The sequence below is a fragment of the Fringilla coelebs genome (genome assembly GCF_963513975.1).
Source record: "Fringilla coelebs genome assembly, chromosome: 20".
NCBI classification, from domain to species: Eukaryota; Metazoa; Chordata; class Aves; order Passeriformes; family Fringillidae; genus Fringilla; species Fringilla coelebs.
Window position 1 is genome coordinate 7,355,349 of NC_140046.1, and position 23,050 is coordinate 7,378,398.

General features: G+C 50.3%; 1 protein-coding gene across 5 annotated transcripts in view; it reads right to left on the bottom strand.

Annotated features, from left to right (window-relative positions):
* CAMKK1 (calcium/calmodulin dependent protein kinase kinase 1) overlaps positions 1 to 23,050 on the bottom strand; it is a 97,417-nt gene that overhangs the window by 25,867 nt on the left and 48,500 nt on the right. For all 5 annotated transcript variants that reach the window (XM_084219284.1, XM_084219286.1, XM_084219287.1 and 2 more), the window contains exons 3-9: positions 22,012 to 22,059; positions 19,979 to 20,032; positions 12,448 to 12,499; positions 11,813 to 11,946; positions 11,195 to 11,231; positions 8,908 to 8,929; positions 5,960 to 6,048 (exon numbers count right to left, since the gene is read on the bottom strand). In XM_084219284.1, the coding sequence (XP_084075410.1) occupies positions 5,960 to 6,048; positions 8,908 to 8,929; positions 11,195 to 11,231; positions 11,813 to 11,946; positions 12,448 to 12,499; positions 19,979 to 20,032; positions 22,012 to 22,059 (436 nt within the window). The remainder of the gene's footprint in view (positions 1 to 5,959; positions 6,049 to 8,907; positions 8,930 to 11,194; positions 11,232 to 11,812; positions 11,947 to 12,447; positions 12,500 to 19,978; positions 20,033 to 22,011; positions 22,060 to 23,050) is intronic.

The following is a 23,050-nucleotide window of genomic DNA, read 5'->3' on the forward strand; positions in this document are numbered from 1 at the left end:
TCATTTAGAAATGATCCATATAAAACTTTGCAATGCACTGACACATCCTGCTATTTACTGAGGCCAGTGCTGAATTCTGCTTGATTAAAACCAGAATCCCATTCCCATTCAAGGACAAAAGCAATCCATATGGAGCCACTGCAGAGCCTGCTTAGTATTGCTCTCACATTGGCCCTGTAGCAAAGAAATGATTGAACACCCTCCCAAGGAAGCTGCTGCACCACCACCATGCAGAGCTCAGAACAGATGGCTGCTCATCCACAGGGCTCTGCTGGGGACAGGGGGACCAGGGGGACACCCCATCCCACTCCCAGCTCCCTGCAGGGGCAGGGGAGGATCCCAGCTGTGGTGTTGCCACCTCTCTCTTCTGTTTTGCTGCACCCATTAAGCCTGTGCCACTTGGATAAGTTGCTGAAGCCCGAGTTTTGCACCCTCAGCACCTCCCAGGCCTTTTGCTGAGCTCAGCTTCCCCCTGTGCTCCTTTTCAGCTGAGCCCCTGCTCCTGGCAGAGGCTGTGCTGTGGGTGCTGCCAGCAGGAGCCAAGAGGGAACAGGGACAGGTAACCTTGTCCCTGTGCACCTGTCCCCCAGCCCAGCTGAGCCCAGCCCTGTCACTTGTCACCAGCCCCAGGGCTCCCTGCCAGGGCTGCACCCACCCCCAGTGCCCCAGGGGAGCAGGGCACAGCAGGTACCAGACAACCTGTGCCAGGGCTGTTCTAACCCTGAGCACCACAGAACTGCATGGAACAACAAAAATCAAACTGCCTGATCCTAAGAGGCTCCAGCAGATCTCTCTGATCTCCTCCATCAGCTAATTACTCTCACTCTTGTACAGTCCTTATCGATCACTATCAGCAACACTTGCAGCTCATGAAAGGCTTTTTTGTTTGGTTGTTATCAGCTAAGGAGAGCTTGTCTGCATGTGATAAAACATAAAGCAGCCTCTCTTCTCCTGGTGGTGTCATTTATATCACCCAGGACCTTGCAGCTGTAGCTCTCACCTCAACTTGCTCTGTTTGAGGAGCTCCAAACTTGTACAGGCACGAGGCAGGGGCAGAGAAGAGGCAGGTCCCCATTTCCCACATGGCAGCAAGCAGCTTGCTGGCAATCACAGAGAGCCTGCAGCAGCTCCACCACAGACTCACCTCCCAGCTCTGCTGGCCCACAGCAGCCTGAGGAACTCAGCTCTGCCAAGAGCCAAACCAGACCAACCCATCTTCACCGCTGATCCTTAGTGCACCCACCCTGCACTGGACACTCCTCAGAAGACACAAGCCTGTGCTGGCTCATTTGCTTAAATTTCCTTTAAGATAATGGAAATTATACATTGATAACCAAGTTTCTTATCTCAGAAAAGCCAGCTTTGAAAAGCCAGAGCTTGGTTCAGGCTGCAGGCTCAGCATGCAGGGCCCTGGATCACTGCAGCTCTCACTGCAGAGAGCTGCTGCTGCAAAGGGAATTTCCCAATGGCTTTAGCTGCATGTCATTACCCTCCCTTCAACCCCAGAGCTCAGAGGAGACAAGCCTTCCTCTGCAGAGGGGACACCAAACAGCAGCTTTTACAGAGAATGCAGGAAATAAGGTTTTTTTCTTCTTCAGCCAGGCTGACAGAAACTGTTTTAGCTTCTCGTGACTGGAACACTGAGCTGGCAGCTCCAGAGCAGCAGGGACAGTCCCTGTGCTTCATCTGGGCAAGGCAGCAGGGCTTTCCCCTGGGCACACTTGTCTGCTCCTGGCCAGTGGCACTGCCAGCTCCTGCCCAGACAGCCCTTTGGTCTGCTTATCCTTATTCCTCACCCAGGAAGGAATGGAACTTCTTAATGAAGATTCTTACTAAATGAAGATTCTCACATCCCAAACTGGGACACCTACCTGGCATCCCCCTCATGGCTGCTGATGAAGCAGGGTGACCATTTCCTAACAACAAATCCACCAACAGGGAGGGAAAACCCAGAGGGGTCACAGGTAGAAGTGGTAAAGATGTCTTGGTGCTTAGTGCTTTTAGAAAGGGGGCTTTTCACTGCATTCCCCTCTGGAAACCTTGGAGATCCAGCAGGTTAACACAAACTTGCTAAAACTCATTTAGAAATGATCCATATAAAACATTTCTACTGAGTATCTCTATGAGAGCAAAGTCTGCCTGACTGGAAGGGAGAGTGAAGTTTAAATAACCCCAGCCAAACACTACCAGAGGGGAGCTAAAGTGGAAAGGGGGGCAATTGCACAAATCCCTAATTGACAGAGATGCTTAAGCACGTGCTTTAGTTAATGACACAAATAATCCAAACTTTCCCAGCAAACTTCCCCATCCAAAGTGGTGCTGTCACCTCTCTCCACTGTTTTGCTGCTCTCTTGCTGCACCCATTTAAGCCTGTGCCACTTGGATAAGTTGCTGAAGCCCGGGTTTTGCACCCTCAGCACCTCCCAGCCCTTTGGCAGAGCTCAGCTTCCCCCTGTGCTCCTTTTCAGCTGAGCCCCTGCTGCTGACAGAGGCTGTGCTGTGGGTGCTGCCCTTGAGCACACTCTGGAATCACCACTCTGCTGGCACTTACAGAGGCCAGGCTGCTCTCCCAGCTCCTGAGGGGCTGAGCAGAGCCAGCAGCACTGGGGAAAGTGGGAGCAACACCACTTTCCTGTGAAGAGCCCATGTCACCAGACACTTTGATGTGCCTGAACAAGTCCTGACACTCCACACAGCCTGAGCCAGGGACACTAAAGCAGAGCTCATCAATCAGTGACTCCACCATGAACTCCTCATGGATTCCCAGCCCTGCAGGGGCCAGAGGAAGGGAGCTCAGCCATGGGCAGCTCTCCCTGACTCTCAGACCTTGAGCAAGGCTGGGACTGTGCTGGTGTCAAAGTGCACTCCTGGTACCAAACACACTAAGCCCAGCCTAAAGCAGGTGACAGCTCTGTGTCATCCTCTGGCTCAGGGAGCTCCTGGCTCTCTCCAGGGCTCTGGCCCAGCCTCCCACCATGCCTGAGCCAGGCTTCCCACCCAGCTCTCATCACCTGGGTCACTGCCTCTCTCCAAACTTCCCCCCACAGCCTGCCTCCACCCCAGGAAAACTCCATTTTTTGGAAAAACCAGCGAGTGCAGTCCCCAGAGACACACAGTGGTCACAGACCACCACCAGTGATTGAAAAGGTCAGCCCACATCTCCCACCACTTTGGCCCCCCTTCCTGCTCACCATGAGCACCTCTCAGGCTCCAAGAGGAATCCAGGAATCCTTCTAACCTGATGAAATCCAACCAACAGCGATGCATTTGCTGCTCTGATGACTGGGAGCTTCAAGCAGCTGCATGGTTATCGAGCCCCCCAAATTGCACAACAATTATGGATGCTTACATTAAAATTACCTTGCAATCTCTGGATTGCCTGGCAACACTTTTCCTTCAGCATGCACAAACAGTGCACTTCTCCTCCTAATTATATAATAATTGCCATGCATTTACCCAGCAGTTCAGGGAGAACACCATTTTTAACTTTCATTTGCTAATAAAATAAGTGGTTACTCAATGGTCCAAAACAAAGCATCTTATTGTTCTGTTGCTGGGAGTGCTTGGGCATCCTATAATTTATTGTTGAATTTAATTCTCTCTGCTTAAGACTACCCACACTTTGCTGTTTTTTGTTGTTTTTTTTTTTCCTGTGTACTCAACTCAAAGTCTCCTCTGAGCAGGAACTGTTCCTGCAGCAGCAGCCAGCACAGCAGAGCTTGACTCTCCCAGCTGAGGCACACAGGCTCTGCTGCAATCTGAATGCTAATGGGAATGGAAAAAGCTGCATCTGCATCCTTCAGGACAGTCTTGAGATTCCCATTCATGTATTAACTTCTACCAACTTTCTGGGGTGGCCTGACTAATTCTGGCAGCACCCGGAAGCTTCTGGACTGTCAGACTTTCAAATAGTGATTTTATTCCCTGCTGGTTTTTGACAAAAAGTGAGGTGGTGCTGCATTTCAATGTGGAGAGGGACTGAGACCCTCAAACCATGTTCCTCTGCCTCAGCAAGGCCCATCATGCTCAGACACTTGTTCTCCCTCAGTGGCTGAGAGTGAATAATTCCTTTTGCTTTAAACTGGCTACCTGATTATTTTGTGTGCTATCCATTAGGTATTGGGTTTTTAAAGAGAGAAAAGATTCATTTCCTGTCCAGCACTACCCTGACACTTAGGATTTTATAAGCCTCTGCCATAGCATCCCTTCCCAAGATAATTTTCCAGTCTTAAGAGCTTTGGTCATACCTCTGTACACAAGATATTCCAGACCATCCTGATCATCCTTCTTGGGCCTCAGTTCTAGGGAGTTCTGATTCTAAGACAGGCTGAGCCAACAAGCTGCAAATAATATTCAGGATACTCCTTGTCTGTACCTAAGAGCTCTTGGAGATCCAAACAACTCCACAATAACATTTTCTATTTTTTTCTTTCTTTCATTCCAAATAATTCCCCAATTCTTGTTAGCCTTGCTGAATGTCACTAAGTAACAGGCTGGCATTTTCAAGAGAACTATCCAGAACAAAGCCTGAGTGAGAAGAGATAATTTAGAGCCCATCACACTGTATGGATTTTCAGTGTTGTTTCTCTCCCTCATGCATTACCCTGCAGACAGCAATATGAATTTTTACCTGTCATTTTATCCTGCCATCACTTGCTATCATGGCATTTTCCTGCCAGTCTTCCCAGTCAGTTCTAACACCTATCCTGAATAAATCAGTGCCACCATCAATCTCTCATTGCTCTCTACCCTTTTTCTGGTCATTCAGGAATGCACTGAACAGCCCAGCCCACATTTTGGTTCCTGTTCAATTGTACTGGTGACTTTTCCCAGCTGTCAAAGCTGTATTCCAACTTTCTTGATTGTCTAGTTATTAATCCACAAGACCCCATCCAACCTAAGAGTTTAGGAGCTGCTTTATGATCTGTTAATGGATCTAATCAAAAGCTGTTTGGCAATTGAAACACAAGGTAATGACCTCTCTGCCTCATCCAACAGCCCCCCAGGGCCAAGATGCCCCTCCCTGCTGAGCAGGGGTGTTGGACAATACCCTTTACTGACCTGGAGATGGGGTAACTGAGAGGTGTTTTAAAAACTTTTTATTCTATTTTCAGTCTCATAAGAAGGGAGGGACAATACAGATGTTATAATTCACACTATCACAATTAGAAGCTGTTTCTTAATTACAATACACTGGAAATGTTTCTTGGACTATCAGCTTTAGCCACACCATGCTGTGAATGCTTTAAAGCCAATCACTTTAAATTACCTCTTGTGGGTCCTACTACAATGCATCTTTCATAGTTCTAGTTCTCCAAAGTATCTAGCTATGGCTTTCACATTCTCTGAAAAAAATTCCTTCACCCAGGGTTTTTTTCCTGGGAGGCTAAAAGGCAGAGGCACCTCAGAGAAAAGGGAAACAATTCTTATCTCATTTGCTTCTCCTGTGCTGTGCTCATGTGGAATGTGTTTGGAGATTGTTCACCCACAGGTGATTGTTCCATTGCATTCTGCTGGGAGTTGTTTTCACTCTTTGGCCAGTCAGGGCCAAGCTGTGTCAGGGCTCTGGAAAGAGTCAGGAGTTTTCATTATTATCTTTTTAGCCTTCTGTAAGTATCCTTTACTATAGTATAACATTCTTTAATATAATATAGTGTAATAAAATAATAAATCAGCCTTCTGAGAACATGTAGTCAGATGCATCATTCTCTCCCCTCGTCAGCAGACCTGCATTTACAATATCCAATCATATTTGCGAGGCCATCCTTTGAAACTTGCTCCTATTTCCATTTCTCTCTCACCAATGTCTGTCCTATTCCGTGGCATTTCTAAGTCAGCATTTCTCATCTCAAAGTTTGCACACAGGTGCACTCTGTGTGAGCCTCCTGGCAGGCTTGGACAATTCCCAAGCATCCATTTCCCCCCAGGGCCCGGGGCTGTGCCAGGGCTGGCTACTCACAGTACTCGATGCCCAGGACGATGTCGCGGAAGTAGAGCCGAGCCTGCTCCTCGCTGAAGGGCTGCTCACTGGGCACCTCCATCACAGGCCTGTGGGGACAGGGACAGGGACAGCCACTCAGTGCCCTGCACAAGAACACTGACACCCCTCACTGGGCACCTCCATGGCAGCCTGTTGGGGACAGGGACAGGGACAGCCACTCAGTGCCCTGCTCATTGCCACTGACACCCCTCACTGGGCACCTCCATGACAGGCCTGTGGGGACAGGGACAGCTACTCAGTGCCCTGCTCAGGGCCATTGGCACCCCTTACTGGGCACCTCCATGACAGCCTGCTGGGGATAGGGACAGGGACAGCCACTCATTGCCCTGCACAAGGCCATAAACACCCCTCAGTGGGCACCTCCATCACAGCCTGTTGGGGACAGGGACAGGCACTCAGTGCCCTGCACAAAGCCACTGACACCCCTCACTGGGCACCTCCATGACAGCCTGTTGGGGACAGGGACAGAGACAGCCACTCAGTGCCCTGCTCAGGGCCATTGACACCCCTCACTGGGCACCTCCATCACAGCCTGTTGGGGACAGGGACAGGGACAGCCACTCAGTGCCCTGCTCAAGGCCACCAACACCCCTTTGCTGCAGCACTTTTCTCCACCCCACAAGGCGCTGTGACAGGGCAGAGCTGGGTGTCCCTGCAGGGTGATTGCTCATTCCACAGAGGAGCTGCAGCACCACTGGCAGCTGGAGCAGAGGAGCTGCTCCCAGCCTGCCTGGGCAGAGGGCTTCCCAGCAGTGGGAGAGTTATTTGGGAGGCAGGGAAGAAGGCAACTGACACAAATTGCTCACCCAGACAAACAGTCAGGGTTGCAAGTCTCAGGAAGCAGGATTAGAATCCCAATTTGTTGGCACGGACATTATTGGCTTAATATTGTTTGTGAAACCTAAAATGAATTGACTGGGGGGAAGGAGGGGAATCAACCACCCACCAAAAGAACCTGGCAAACAAAACAGACATTCTTTCTGGAGGTGGTGATGCTTTGGTTACTGAGCTTGGCCAGTGATGGGTGGCTCTGCCCAGCCCTGAGCCAGCATGAGCCACAGAGCCCTCATCATCATCAGGATTCACTGCTGATGTCTGCACCAAATAAGACAAACTATTCACTGAGAGTCCCAGTGGGACAAGAACAAAGCTGGAGCTGACCTGCTGCAGCTGCCCCAGGCTGTGAGCACCAGCAGTGCCATGAGATCCCAGTCAGCAGTGGGCTCAGAGCCATGTCCTGCCTGCTGGGGCTCAGTCCCACACAGCATCATTGTGCAGCTGGGCTCACTGAGGCACAATCCACACACCACCTCAAAGGTTAAATGGGAATATTGTCTGTGCATTGTGCTGAGCTGCTTTAAAAGCCTCTTTAGCTGCTCAGGGTTCAGCCACCACCAGAGCTCAGCCATTCAGCCCTGAACAGCCAAGGTTACCTGCTCAGCTTCTCCTCTCCTTTCCTCTGAATGCTGCCACTGCTGAGGGAAGCACAGGCTCCTCTCCAAGCCCCTCTTCTGCCTGTGCCTGCTGAAAGCTGAGGGTAAAGAGGCTCTAAGAGCCAGTCAGAATCTGCTGTTCCCCTGTGGATGAATGGCTGGAGCTAAGGACTGTTGCTTTGGGTTATTTTAAGTTTTTTGATGTTTACATTTTTGTAATGGAGTTTTCCCACGTACATTTTATATAAATAATGATTGTTTTGCATTTCTTTTTAAAAGAAGAAAAAAATTAGCGCACTGTTAGTTTGACTAGTGTGGCTGGAGAAGCAGCAATTTCATCCTCCAGTCCAAAGTCTATAAATATTACAGTTCAAAAATAAACTACACTTTTTTTACCTTGCACATCTCAGCTCCTGCATGCTGTTAATTTCGTGTCCTGTTGCAACAAACTCACTGCACTGGGGGCTAACCCTGCCTGTGCTCACAGCTGGGCTCTGCATGTGCACACACATCCACTGGCTGAGTGCTCCTGGGACACCATCCTGGCCCTGCCAGAGAACAGCCCACTGCCACAGCCAGCCCCTGTGGCTCTTCCCCTCAGCAGGCAGCAGCAAATCCTCCCTGCAGCATTTCCCTCTTCCCCCTGGCTGCCCATTGCATTGATGACCTTCACCTCCCGTTGGCTTTTTCCTGCCACTGCCTCCCCTCCCTCTTTCATGCACATTTTTCTGCTGTTGCTGAAACCAGGGAGAAATGTGAGAGCAGGGCTGGCAGAGCCACTAATGGAGTGTAATTGCCTCCTGCCAGAGGCAGCCAGGCTGCACTTGGATGAGCCACAGGTTCCCCAGCCTCAGCTGTTTGCAGGAGCTCCCTCTCCTGCAGGTCAGGCATCACCCTGATCACCAGGGAGATCTCTTGCCACCAACCCGCTGGAGCTGGCAGCTTGTTCATGGGGACAGAGAGGAAAAAAAAAAACCCTCTGGGGATCTGCTCCATCCTGGGCACAGAAATCCTGAGCTGCAGAGTCAGTGCAGGTGTAGCACAGAGCACTGAGGAGCCTCTCAGCACCTGATCCCCTCTTCTACTAGGCAAAACAAATCTGCCAGCAGCACAGCCTCCCATGAGAGGTCAGTGCTGAGGGGTGCCAAGAGAACCTTGGTGCAACCACACACACCCCTTGTGTCAGAGGGAAGCCAGCAGAATGTTCCTAGTCAAACCTTTTCTTCCAGGCAGCTGATGAGGAATTGTCACAGAATTTGTATTCCAGATCAGAGTCTGGCAGCAGGACATGTCCTCCCAGCCCATTTCTATTCACCACATCATTCCAGGCTGCAGCAAGCTGGAATTTTGAGGTTTTGCCTGCCCTGCAGACAGGGTTTGCCCCACTGGATATATCAAACCTCCATTTCACAGGGGAACCTGATGAAGAACACCAAAATTTTCAACAGAAGGGGTCCCAGGAGGGCTACTTACCCTTTCCTCATGAGGTCAAACACTGCAAGAAAAGGAAATAAACCATGAATGAATGAGAAGAGCAGCCTGGGCTTATTTGTTATGCATCACCTACAAAAACACATCCATTCCCATACCTGCAAAATCAATTTATCTCCACTCATTTCTCTTCCCTCACCCATAACAAGGACACCAGAGGATGCAAAATGAAAATATTCATCTCTTCAGCACAGACAAATATCCCCCCTCCTGCCAGCTCTGCACAGGGACACAGTGGGTGCTAATTTATCACCCATGGTGCTGCTGCTCTGGGTGTCAGCCCTGGCTGATTTTATCCCTGTTGTACCTCCAAGGGAGGGTGTTTGGTGTGATATTCCCACTAAACTGCTGATAGCAAAGTTGATGCTGTAAGAACATGCTGCTCCATTTCTGCTGTGTCAATCAGCAGCACAGCTACAGCTTTGTCAGAGCCAAACACTCCCTGGCAGGAGCCACTGAGGAGGATTTGCTGCTGTGAGTTGAGGCTTGCAGAGCAACTGAGTTTGTGTGTCTGATTAGGAGGTTGGGGAAAAGTGTTTTTTCTGATCCTGCTCTGCAAACAGGAGAGGGATCTGCTTTTATCTAGAGTAGGAGAGCTCCTTCCCCACAAATTACATGGGGATTTCTTGAACCTCTCAAGAAATCTGGGCAGATCCCCTTCCCAAAGCACTGGGTACAAACACAACAGGGCGGCCTGAACTGGCTCCCCTTGCCCTCCAGAAGCTGCAGCTTGTGGAAGCATTTCATTTTTCAACCTCTCTGGACCTCTGCAGGTTGCTCAGTGCCTGCTGACATCTCATCCCAGTGACCCACATCCCATCCCAGTGACACACATCCCATCCCAGTGACCCACATCCCATCCCAGTGACACACATCCCATCCCAGTGACACACATCCCATCCCAGTGACACACATCCCATCCCAAGGCTCACAGCAGTGCCTGATCCCAGCACTCACAGCAAGGAGCAAACACCTCTCCCTCTACATCTGCTCTGCCCTGGGGGGCATTTTTGGAAGGAGGAAGGTGCAGTTATCATCAGCTGGGGCAGCAGCAGGAGGGAGCACACCCACTGGCAGGAGGTTCAGCCCTGAGCAGTGCTGCTCTTTCTGCCAAGGGAGCTGCAGAGGCAGGAGCTGGGTGTGCCTGAACTTGAGGGGATCCCAGGCAGAGGAAAGGGGGGATGGAACATGGGCAGCAGGGACGTGGCCTCTGCTCATCACTCAGGGACCAGCACCCCCTCCAACAGGACCAGGAGACTCCCCACCTGTCCTGCTGCTGTTTCTGGGATGGCTCTTTGATTCCACAGATAGAGCTTGGTTGAGTTTTGGGGTTTTTTCCTCCTCTCTGCAGCTTTCTACCTCATCTCTCCCCTTTCCTCCATCCCCAGGAGTTCAGTCCTTCAAACAACAACCTCACTCACCCTCCCCACCACGAGTGCCATCACTCTGAGATGCTGCCAGATGCCACTGGGGCTTCAGCCCAAAGGGAAAAGTGGCTTTCAAAGGCAAATTGCTTCATATGCTAGGCAGAGTCCTCCTCCAGGCAGCTTCAGAAGTGTCCCATAATTATTTCATGAGGAGCAGTCTTTGAACCTGCTTCATCAGGAAACAGTTTGGGGAAGCAGAGGTGTAAGAGGGTCAGTCATCCCCTCCTCCAGCCTATCTCAGAGGGCACCTCAGGGCCTCCCAGGCCTGTCCCTCAATGTTTTACCCACAGGGGGGTTAGGGATGGCTGGCACTCTCAGAGTTTGGAGGAGAGGAGGACAAAATGGGTGGAATTCCCTTGCATGAACACCCAGTCAGGCACGGCTCCCAGAGGTGGGAGTGCTGCTCCCTTAGGAGGTGCTGAGCCTCTGCAGGGCTCACAGGGAACACTCCCAGACAAGACTGGAGCGACTCTGGAGTCACTACCAGCACCCACAGCCTACAGAAGTTTGACAGCAGGACAAGGAAACCATCCTGCACCCTTCTCTTCCCTCCAGGCTCTGGGACTGGAACCAGCTGGGACAGAGCAGCTGCCAGGTCCTTTCAGCGTCCCCATGGCAAAGAGGTGTGCACAGCTGTACTGACACAAGGTTGCCTTACCCTACTGCACGGGGCCTTTCCATCCCAGCTGCATTTAGAGGCGTTTTTAACTTGGCAGAAAACAAAAAAGGCTGCAGAGGTTGGCACAAGTTTCCTCCCGTATTGACCCCGAGTGCTGGCACGTGTCACTTGCACCACCAGGCCCAAGCCCAGATGGTTCTGTTAGCTTATGAGACTCACATACCCATGTACAAGTTGTCCTCTGCAGGATCATCAAGGACCTGAGAGATCACAGAGAAATAAGGGGAAAGAGGGAAAAAAAAAAAAAGTGAAAAACAGCAGGAAAAAAAGGATTTTTAAGCAAGTAACACTCCCAGTACACTGGGCTGGGCTGCATAACACTGAGAACAATTTAGGGTAATATTTAGAGTGGGGTTTTGGAGGACAGGTCTTTTTGGGGGGTTTTGGAGGACAGATTTTCCTGTCTCCAGAGAAATCTGGGCTTCTGCCTGTATTTGGAGAAACAGCCTAGCAGTAAATGCACTGCTTATCCTAAACTGACCTCAGTCAATAATGAAAACAGCACTGGAGCCTTGCACTTGTGCACCTTCCCAGGCTTGTCTGCACACAAGTTTCAGTGATCAAAGCTCACTGCCATTTCTACCAGCACAGTGAGCTGCCTTCTCCTGGGCACAGAGTGTGCAGTCTGTCCCACACAGTCAGCAGGAATCACCAGCCTAAATCTCTGAACATCTGTATTAAACCAATTCTGGCTGAAGTAGGAGCAGTTGAAGAAAAATCCTCTTGTGGCAATACAAACCAGATTTGTTTCAGCATAACTTAGGGTGGAGAAGCAGCTCACCTCTATCAGCTTAACGATATTGACGTGGTCCAGCTTCTTTAGGATGGCTATTTCCTGATAGACTCTGTCCAGGGGTGCCATGGGCTTGGGCTGCTCTCCTGAGGATGCTTTTGACCCTCTGGGAGGAGGCCGACCTGCAGGTGGGACAGCAGAGTGAGGAATTCCTCATTTGGCAGCAGCACTGGCCCCTCTGCACAGCCCTCCAGCTGTTCTGCAAGATCTCATCACCTCCTTCTCATCCCAGAGCTTTGGAATCTCCCAGCTGCAGCTGAGCTCTCCAAGTCTCAATGAGAGCAGCTGGATCTGGGGCACCCCATGATAGCAGCCAGGTGCTATCCCAGGGGAAGGGAAGGATAATTCCTGCCTAATTCCAGTGCTTAATTAGACCACATAAATGGTGGAACATGGAAGAGTCACCACTTCAAAGAGAATCACAAAAATCAGAGCCAGGCATCTCATTATTGTCTTGGATTTCCCTGTGGCTGTATCTGCCCCCTCACCACCCCCTCTTAACCAGCTCCATTTGAACATGGGCAGTGTCACAGGAGGCACCTTCTGCACCCCTTGCAGGAAATGTTTCTACAGAGAAACCTGGCTGAGGACAACAGACAGAGCTCTAAATGTGAGATACCCACGTGGAAATCCATACTGCTTCAAGAGCTTCTTTTTGGAAAGGACTTTCATAGCCTGGAGGAAGGAGAAAAAGCAGAGTTAGAACTGAGCAAGAGCATGCTGGGCATCAGGGACTGGCTCAGGGCTGCTCCTCAACCTAGAGAAAGGTGCTGGTCAGTGGTGGCCACACCAGACAGAGACTGACCCAAGGCTTTCCTGAAAGCACTGCTCCATTCACCTTTCCCCATGAAAAAATTGGATTTATTTTCCAATGGACAAAGAAAAAGGAGCCAAATTTCTGCATTTGGGGCAGAAGCTTGGGGGAAGAGCTGGGTTCCACTCTTTTGGATGATGTTAAGGCTGTGCTCCAGCTCAGAGCCACTTCAAGGCTGCTTAATCTTATGTTTGGTCTTGTCAGGGGGTGTAAGAAGGAAACTGAACCCAGGCAGCTGAGGCGTGGGAAGGGGTCAGGGTAATTCCTCCTGCCATCCAGCTGGCATTAGCATAGTGGCAAAAGGCAATCTGAATTTAATAAACAGTCTTTGTGCCTCCATCTGCTCTGGGCATTAATAATCTTTTGGAGGGCCACTCAAACCCCCCAAGTGGCCCAGCAGATGAATATTTCATGAGAAACCAGCTCATGGTACAATTTGCTTGGGAAAACAGTCTGTGCTTCCAGGAGCTGGGATGGTCACTCACTCCCTCCCCTAGCCTTAGGGGTTACTCCTATTAATATGGCATCCCATATGTAATTCCCACTGGAGTGACCCCTACACAATCTAACTAACCAAGGAGCCCTGCAGCACACAGTCAAACTCCCAGGAATTTTGCATCAATTCCACAGAGGCAGGGTCTCTGCCCATTCCATTACCTGTTTTTAACCCCCATACCAGGAACAGGTCACCATTCCAGTGAGCTCCTTCCCAAGCTGTTGTTCCTGGCAATGGTGGCACCACGTGCCCACCTGCCATCAGTGCTCCCAGGTCCATGCTTGCTGAAAGGATTGTTATTTTTGGTCCTGATCCAGTGAAATCCTCTGGATTTGCACCCGTGTAATTGAGACACTGAGCAGTGCTTCAATCCTGCCTGACAGCTCCAACCAACTGTTAGAAATGATGGTGTTGAGAGACAGACTCAGAAGTGCTTATCTGTGACTTAGCACAGCTCTGTGTCCAACACAGGCAGCCAAATGACTCATGGTCTGCGGGAGGAGGATCCAAGATGTGCACAACCACCTCCAAATACGGCCAGGACCGAGCCTGGAGGACTTCCTACGCTCCCCATTTTATCTCTCCATGATGAAAATTTATGAGAAAAAAAATCAAAGGAATTAGTACATCCATTTCTCTTTCAACCATTGCCAACCCAGGAGGAGAACTCTCCTCTTGTTCCAATCCCATCTTGAGTCCTTGCTGCCTTCTGGCAAGGAGCTTCAGAAAAAGGACAAAGATGCAATTTGCTGCAGAAAACTCCTGAGTTTGGGAGCTGGGGGGGCTCAGCCTGAGGAACTGATCCATCACCAGCAGCCATGCCCACATCAGGACAGTCCTTCCCAGGAGAAGCTGCAGGGAGCAGGAAGGCACAGAGAGGAGCCATAGCTAAGACAGGACTTGCTCTTGGGGACAGAAATGGAGGGAAGTGGAGCTCCTGCTGTCACCCAAACTCCTTCAAGGACACTTGAGGGGCAGTGGGGGGTTACTGCATCATAGGAGAGGTGCCTGCAAAGCACCACTGCTGCTGGGAAGATGCACCAGGGTGTGCTTATAGCAGTTTTGGAGCACCAGTATCTGCTGCTGCACTGGCAGGGCTGGGTCAGAAGGGAGGACCTGTCCCACTGTGCTGACAAGCTCAAACAGGGACAAACAGCAAAGTTCATCATGCAACAGGCCAGAACCACTTAATTACCACCAGAGCAGAGAGGAGGGCATGTGGCTGTGAAGCCTCACTTTAATTACAGTGAGCTGGCAGGACCAGGCTTCCTCCTGAATGCTGGCTGCTGCACTGGGAGCATCTCAGGGATGCTCCAGCAAACCTCTCCTTCCAGGCTCAGTGCCCGACAGAGCCAAAGACATTTGTACTCCCAGGCAGAGCTAATTACCCAGATAATGCCTTCCTGATAAAGAACCAGCTCAGAGCCAAGCTGAGGGATTCTCCCTTTGCACAGGCAAGTGTTGCTTCAGTGTTCTCAGGAAAAGAGGGAGGGAGCCTGGAGATTTCCTCCACACATCCTCCTCCCGAGCGTGGACACAGGTCTTGACATCTCCCTTGGAGATGCAGCAGGAACTGTGTGCTTTTCTCTGATGTTTGTTGATTATCTCAGTTTACTGCTCTCTTCCTATCAACCCTACAGCTGGAGGCCACAGGGAAGCTGCCTAAAGGAAAGGAGATCCCAGGCTTATGGAGAGGAGGAATGCCTGTGACACAGCAGCAGGACCACGAGCTGTGGGTAGTGACAGGGGCAAAAAGGCCACTGGTTTTGGGAGGGAAGGGTGACAAAATGACTGAGCCAAGTGAACCTATCCCCTGTCCTTGGTGGTGCTCTCACAGTGCTCAGAATGTCATTTTATTTGCTAAGGGAGAGACCTGAACTGCAAGGGCAGGAGCCTGTGCACAGTCCCTCCCTACAGCTGCCAGGGGAGTGGGATGCTGCTCAAAAATCCCAACCAACCACCTAAACCCTCTTCTAGTGCACGAGGGCACTCTGTGGGAATGCTGAACAGACCAGAGACTGTCCCCAGCCCTTCTTCACCTGTCCTGCCTAACAACAACATCCCTCAGACAAAGCTGCTGAGAAGGAAGCTCTGCTGGCAAAGAGGAGTGTTAGAACTGAAAGAAAATCCTAAACCAGACAGGCTTAGCTGCCATGGCCTTAAAATCCTGTCCTGAGTTTTTTCCCACCAGCAGAATTCCATCCTCAGGCTGTGCCCCATCTGCACTGTGACAGGTGAGTGCTGTCCCCAGGTGCCTCAGAGGATGATGCTGTCACCTGGGTGAGCCAGCCCCCCAGAGCCCTCACTGAACAGCACCAGGTGCTGGACTGAGCCAGAGATGCCTGCCCTGCTCTGGAGAGCAGCTGGCAGTGGTTCAGCAGCTGTTGTGTCAGCCAGGGGATGGGAAATGCAGGAGCTGTGCCTCCCCTTCCCTCCTGGATGGCAACCAAAGTGGGTTCTCCAGGGGCTGGGAAGTTCAAGGCTTGCTGCTGGCCTTCTCAGCAGCAGCCCTTTGTTCAGCCACTCCTTTCAGAAACTTGGAAGGAATTTCTCCCCATTGCTGAGACTTGGTAGGAAACAGCCCTCTGTGCAAAGATTGTTAGGTACAAACAGAGGCAGAGAGCACAATCACACAAATCTTGTTTCTTAGGAAACACGATTTAAAAAGAAGGATGAAAAAAAGAAAAATCCACTGACAACCTAAATGCTGTTGCCTTATTCCAGCAGTAGCATAACAAATGCCCATCATAACCACTTTTCTTTGCAAGCTGATTTAGAGATTGAAAATAGGAGGAAGACATGACCTGAGGCATCAAAGAATCAAATTCCATCAGCACAATGATTCCAATCTAGATCTCTCCTTGGACACATCTGCCTTTGCTTTTTATTTGCTGCTTTTTCACAGAACTTGGCCTTTGATTTTTTCCCCTTAGTCATTGTCAAAGCATCTCCTTCAAACTGAGCCACTGAAACCTTTCCAGTGTAAAGAGTTCCTTGGCAGAGCCCCACAGCTGTGACAGCTCCATGTGCCCCAGGAGCAGCAGGCTCCTCTGCTCTGGCAGCCAGCTCTGCTTTCCAGCAGGGTCTCCTCCTTGGAGGGAGCACAGGCTCACATACCTGGTGCAGAAATTCCAGTTTCTATGGCCTAACACATTCCCTGCATCCAGTGATGTGAGCCAGGACACTTCACAGCCCTGCCAGGCACTGTGGTGCTCACAGCAACCAAGGGCAAAGCTCTTAGAAGCACTCCCTCATCTTTAATGGAAGGTAAAAAACCCACAAAGTAAACACAGCCCATCTACATCTTTTCCCAAATGTGGTGGTTGATTTTTTTTTTCTTGAGAGTTTTTCCTAATTCTAGGCCAGATCCACAACTCATTAAAGCAGCAGCAGTCTTTCCTTTGGCTTTGACAGGAGCTCTATTCAGTCCTTGCTCCCTATAAACTCTGCCTTTTTGAAGGGAGCTAGCAAAGGGTCCCATACCTCAGCAAGAATCAGGAGCCACACTCTGAATTACACCCCTAAATAAATTTTTAAAATTATTTTTTTACAGTTTTGGTCCTTGTTATTGCAGCACACTAGCTTAAAGACAAAGGCAGCAACACCCTGGCCTCATGCTGAACCACTGCAAATGAAAATCAGTTATAGAAGCAGAATATCATAGAATGATTTGGATTGGAAGGGACCTTAAAAATCATCAGTTCCACCTCCCTGCCATGGGCAAGGAGCCCTTCCACTAGACCAGAGTGCCCCAAGCCCATCCAACCTGGCCTTGCTCACTGAAGGAAATCACCAAGGGCTGATTCCCTCCCATCACTTCTTACTGCTTTCCACCACTGAGACAAAAAACACCCTCCAGAGCTAAATCTGGGGGAGAACAAACACACAGAAAAGGCCCTTCCCAGCTGTTAGAATCCCAATTGCTGCTGGTGAGAGTCATTAGGCACCCCTGGGGTGCACTGCTGAGGAACAGGGATGGGAAGGACGAGCAGGGCAGGGTGGAAGCTGCCTCAGCTCTGGGACAGCTCCAGGGTCAGGCACAGCAGGCAGGTGGAGAGCTAAGCAACCATTAGCCAGTTATGCAATCAGCTGTTTCTCTGAAGCTCTGAAAAGTCTGCCAGCTCCTGAGCTGGATGAATGTCCTGGAAAAGCAGAGCTGTCTCCACCAGGCTTGCCCTCCAGAAAACAAGCACAGGTTTGAGGACGAGGGTGCCAGGCATGTGGCTGCACTGGGGAGGGGGACAAGGACATGGGACACAGAGTTCAGACAGGGCCATCCCTCCACACACCTGCCAGCATCCCCTTCCCAGGCCAGGATCAGCTCAAGCCTGAAAGGAGGATGGGTGAAGCCAAGAGCACATCCCTGCAGGGCTGGCACTGAGGGGGTCTTTGTGCCCTGCCTGCCCCCAGGTGAGGCTCCAACACCCCCAGCCCCTCCTGGGCTGCAGCACCTCTAAAGGGTTTGCTTGGATTAGAAACCAGGATTAAGTGGGGATTAACTAACACACACCAGGCTAACCTGCACACAGGCTTTCACTTTTGGTTTGGATGTGAGCAGCTAAATCTACACCCATGGGGTTAATCTGCATCCAGGACAGGGACAGGAATGCAGCAGGAAGTGCTACCCTGCACCCAGCTCTGCCCCACTGGGCACCTCAATGGCATTTCCTGAAGAAAAGGGCAGTGCCATGTCAGGATTATGCAGGATTACACAATCCTTACGTGGCAGAATGTAAGGATGACAATTTTCAAAGGAAAAGTATTTTCAGCTGGAAATAAACATGATTTATGGATGTGATGCATTCCCACTCTGTGCTGGCATGTCTGTGCTGGTGGGACAGATGGATCAGGGAAGCCAGGGCTGGCACCATCACTCTCTGCAGAACAAACCATCCTGCTGCAGGGCATGGCAGGGAGGATTTGGAGGGCAGCAGAGAAAAGGAGCCACTGGAAAAAGCTCTGGTGCAGCTGTGAGTCAGCTTGGAAAGGATGGGAGATGGAAAGAATTGTGGCTCCTTTCCTTGGCCAGCTCCAGGGCACCTTGTCCAGGTTTCTGTCTCATCTCTTCCATCCTTCATTTCAGGACATTCCTGCTGCAGTCCCATGCCTGCTGGAAGCCCAGAAAGGCTGAGGAATACCCACAGGCACACAATTCCCTCCTGACCACTTCAGCCTGCTGTGTCACCTGTAACAAAGAGTCAGGGAGGAAAAACTATCTGGGGAGCAGTGGGGAATGAGCAAGCTTTATGTTCCACAACACATTCTCTTTGTTCCAAGGCAGCACAGCTGGCTGCTCTGGTGGGCACATTTTCATCCACATGCAGCAGCAGCAGCACACTCTCACCAAAGGCACTGTGGAGCAGCAGGGCTGTGCTGGGTTGAGGTTCAGCAGCACTGCAAGCACACAGCTCAGCAGATTCCTGCCCTGGGATCCACCAGAAACTGCTGGAAGTTCTTTCAGAAGCCTCCAGGCACAGCCACACATAGCAAGGAAGATTTCCTTCCTTCCAGCTCCTGCTCTCAGCCTGAACACAACAAGCCACAGGGCAAGCCCAGGGACACGAGCACATCTGCAGAGAGATTTCACAGGAATTCCAGCTGGGATGGTTGGGATCCAGCTCCCTCTGAGAGGGGAATCCCAGCGCAGGAGCCTTTTGGAATATGAAGCTCTCCAAGTCAGGCTTTGTTAAACCCCAAGATTTGCCTTCAGTGTCGCACCCTACACCTCATGCCCTGGTTCAGTGTCCCCCAGGCATCCCACGGGGGGGAGATGCAGGGAGCCTGGCAGTGCCCAGCCACACCACACTGCTCAGCCTTTTCCTGGGAAACACAAAACACCCCTGCTGTGGGATTCACATCCTCTGAACCTGAGAGAAGCAGTGAGAGAAAGCAGAGAAAAGAATGATCAAAACAATTCTCATCTCACTGCTCCTGTGTTGTGCCAAAGCAGAATGAAACATGGAGATTGTTTACCTACAGTGATGGTGTTTGGTTTCCTTGGCCTGTCAGGGCCAGGTGTGTGCTGGCACTGTGGGCTGACAGTGATGAGATTCTGTGCAGTGTGTGCAGGGTTGAGTGCTTGGCAGATTCAGTTTAGATGTAATGTAATATAGTGCAATATAGTACAGAATAATATAGGATAATAAAGTAATTAATTAGCCTTCTGATATTCATGGATTCCTCCTCATCATTCACAGAGAAATTCACCTTCACAGAGAAAAGCAGGGCACACCTTCCCAAGAATATTTCTGAGATTCACATTCCCTGAACCTCAGAGAATGATCAAAACAATTATCTCATTTGCTGTGCCTGTGTTGTGCCAAAGCAGAATGCAATGATTGTTTACCCACAGTGATGGGGTTTGGTCCCCTTGGCCTGTCAGGTGGGACTGTGGGCTGACAGTCACGACATTCTGTGCAGTGTGTGCAGTTGGGTGATTGTGCAGATTCAGTTTAGATGTAATGTAATATAGTATAGAATAATACAGTGTAATAAAGTAATTAATTAACCTTCTGATATCCATGGAGTCAGATGCATCATCATCGTCGGGGTTGCCCTGATTTCTACACCCTGCTCCTTCCAGGCCAGGCTTCCAAAGCACAGCAGGTGCTGAATGCCACCACCCACACATCTCTAATTTCAGGTGACCTGCTTCATAGCTAGAAAATGCCAAGGCAGCTCAGCAGCTCAGTTCTGCCTGTTACATAAGGCACCCACCCGTCCCTCCCTCGCAGCAGCTCCGTGCCCAGGGGAGCCTCAGCCCCCCAAAATGCCAGGGACAGTGCTGAAAGCAGGGAGCAGGGGGACAGCAGCACGGAGGGGAGCAGAGCAGAGGCTCACTCACGTAGTATTTGTCATCATCCTCGTTGTAGGCCAGCTTCACCACGCCGTAGGAGCCCTGGGAATGAAAGGAATTGCAGGGTCAGCTCAGCAGCTCCACTCATCCTCCTGCTGCTCCAGGCTGGGGTGAGATGTGGTTTCTTCCAGCCAAGTCTTACAAGCTCTTACAGATCTATATCACACTCAAGATAGCTCAGCTACTTTAGAAAGCAAAAAATGAGCGAGATGGCTTCTGTAGTAGTGCTGGAAACAGAAAAGTTTTAATAAAAGGCAAAATAACAAAACTCTTCACAGAGGAAAACTGAGCCAGGTGCAAGAAGTTCTTGCTCCTAGTAAAACTCTTCACAAAAGCAATTTATTCTCTTTTTTAAGCAAAATGCTTAAGTGAGGCTTTTTGGCTCCTGTCCAGTTGGCTAGCCTTAAGTTTGAAGTTTCCTAATTCTATGAAGTGTCTTTTTACCTAATCAAAGAAAGAAACTTCTAAGCTTTTTTCCTTTTTAAGGAAACAAAAGATAGTTTTGTGTCTCTGTCAGCAGAGAGCACATTCCTGTACTGGTACAAGGCAAATCTTGGGGTTTCCCACAGCTGGGAAAAAAAACAACTCCCAAGGCCATGCTGAGCCCTGAGCAGGCTGCAGGTGCTGTGCCCCTCCAGCAGGGCTGAGTGTTTGGGCAGCTCTGGAGGATCACCCAGCCTGGAGGAGCTGAGTGCCAGCCCACCACCCCCTGCCCTGAGCCAAGGCACCATGTCTGAACTCACACAGGGCTGGGCAGCAGAGGGAAACATTTTCTTTTTGGAAATTCTGCATGAACACTGTTCCTGTTTCACCAAGCACATGCTGCCCAGGCAGCTGCAGGTCTGGACTGCTGCAGCACCCACAGATCCAGCCTGAAGCCAAGCTCCATCCAAACTGCTGTTTTTTCCAAGTCCCAATAAACACTCTTTTTATGCAAGTAAGACATGAACAGGTATTATCCCTGACATATGTCTATTGAAGAAATGAGTGGGATGAACACCAGAGCCTTCCAAATATTTCTCTTGACTTCACTGAGAGTTGAAATAAGGTTCTGGTCTCAGAGGAGACTCACAAGCCATCTGGCTGATCCACAAGCACAGCAGACACCTCACAGTGCCCACCTGCTTGCTGTGACCCACAGGGGAGGAGGGAGGCAGGGACAAATCCACCTGAGAGAAGGCTCCACACTCTCCTTCAATCACACAGAAGCCCTGGCTGGCTCTGAAGCTGTGTGTGAGCTGGGGATGGCACCTGCAGTGCCAGCAGTGCTACCTGCAGCCTCCCTCCCCTGCCAGCAGCCAAATGCACAGCCTGGCACAGATGGTGGGGGTGCCATCCCACAGCCTGGGGCCTCTCCTTTGGGAGGCATTTGGGCTAATTAAATGACACTGGTGCTGGAGGTGTCTGCAGCCCAGGGTGCAGCCTGCTGTGCCTGCAGCTGCAGCTGCAGAGGCAGACACAGCTCCCAGACAGCAGAGCCATCTGCAGTGGTGGCACACGGCCAGAGGTGCAGGTGTCTGAGCTGCTCACCAGCCCAGACCTCTCAACAACTGCACAGGAATCACTTCTGACTCGTTCTGCAGCTTTTAAACATGCACTAGAATTAAACAAACATTTCATGCGGTGTAAAAACTCTAGCTAGTCCTGATGGGGAGCAAGCACCTGCCCTGATCATCTTTTTGGGGTTTTTTCTTTCCTTGTTGTGTTGTATTAATGTATCAAAGGTTCTTAGTGTTGCATTTGGCAAGCAAACACCCCTGAAAGGGAGCCAGCTTAACCACCTTCTGAGGGAGGAAAAATAAATCTAGATTTCAAAGGAAGTAACTCCAGTGTGACCTTGAACAAAACTTGCTCAAGCTAATATGGAAAAAACCCTCATAAACAATGAAAAAAGCCCCCACACCAAACACAGCTTGCAAGGAGCCCTGGCCAGTGATGTCCCTTGGGCTGGCACAGCCTTTCCAGCCCTGCTCAGATGTGTGACACAGGCTGGTGTGACCAGCATGAACCCCAGGACTTACCTTGCCTATTTCACTCTGCAGCTTGTACTGGTTTAATTGCACACAGTCCTGCAGATCAAAAGGAGAACATAATTAGAGTATTGGTAAAGGAAATGACTGAGTTTGAATCAGGTTCAAGCAGTGGCAGAATGCTAAATAATTAAAGACTTAATCTCACTTACACTGGTGTATGTTACACTATAAGAACTGGGTTTTTTTGTTTGTTTGTTTGTTGGTTTTTTTTTTGAGAACCCAAGACAAAACAATTATGGGCTGAATTCTGATTGTGCTGCTGTAAAACCACCCCAGTTCCCCAGCACTGCCCCAGGTTCAGCCCAGCAGCCCCTGCCCTGCTTACTTTAACCCTCTCTGCTGGACTGTGCTCAGTGCCAGGCAGGAAAATCCCTGTCCCAGCTTCCCTGGGCTTTCCCAGCCTGGCAGCCCCCAGCATCCAGCCCAGGGTCCCAGCATGAGCCTGTGCCCTCCCCAGCAGCAGCCTGGCAAACACAGAGCCCCTCTGGCTGTGCCTGCACCAGAGGAACCCTCACCTGCACCGTGGGCTGCTCCTCCAGGGGAGCACACAGAGCCCAGCTCCTCTGCTGGGCAACACAGACTGCTGGGAAGGATGAAAGTTTGACAAGAAAGTCTCACAGGTATGTGTGCTTGGCAGAAAGATTTTTGAATGTAGAGTCTGATGAAGGAATAGAGATGGAAGCAAGTTTTGATAGAGAAGAAAAGAATTGCTGAGCCAGTCTCACTGGGTAACCAAGGAGGCAAAGGATGTGTTAGTTAGAAGGGGTTTTTATGGCTTAGAGCAAAGGATAAACCCACCCTAAACAAGAAGATGTTTTTACCAAGCAGAAAGAGAGCACAGGCACACAAGGCAGCAAATGTGACAAGTAGAAAAAAGGTCTCAGAACTTTCCACTGCAAGAAAACTGAAAAACAACTTCCAGCTGAAACTGTAATGTACTGACTTTAGTGATTGGAGAGCAGTAACATGGATATGGTAATGACAGTAGTTATGATGGGCTATAGGTAAAAGTTAAGGTATAGATTGG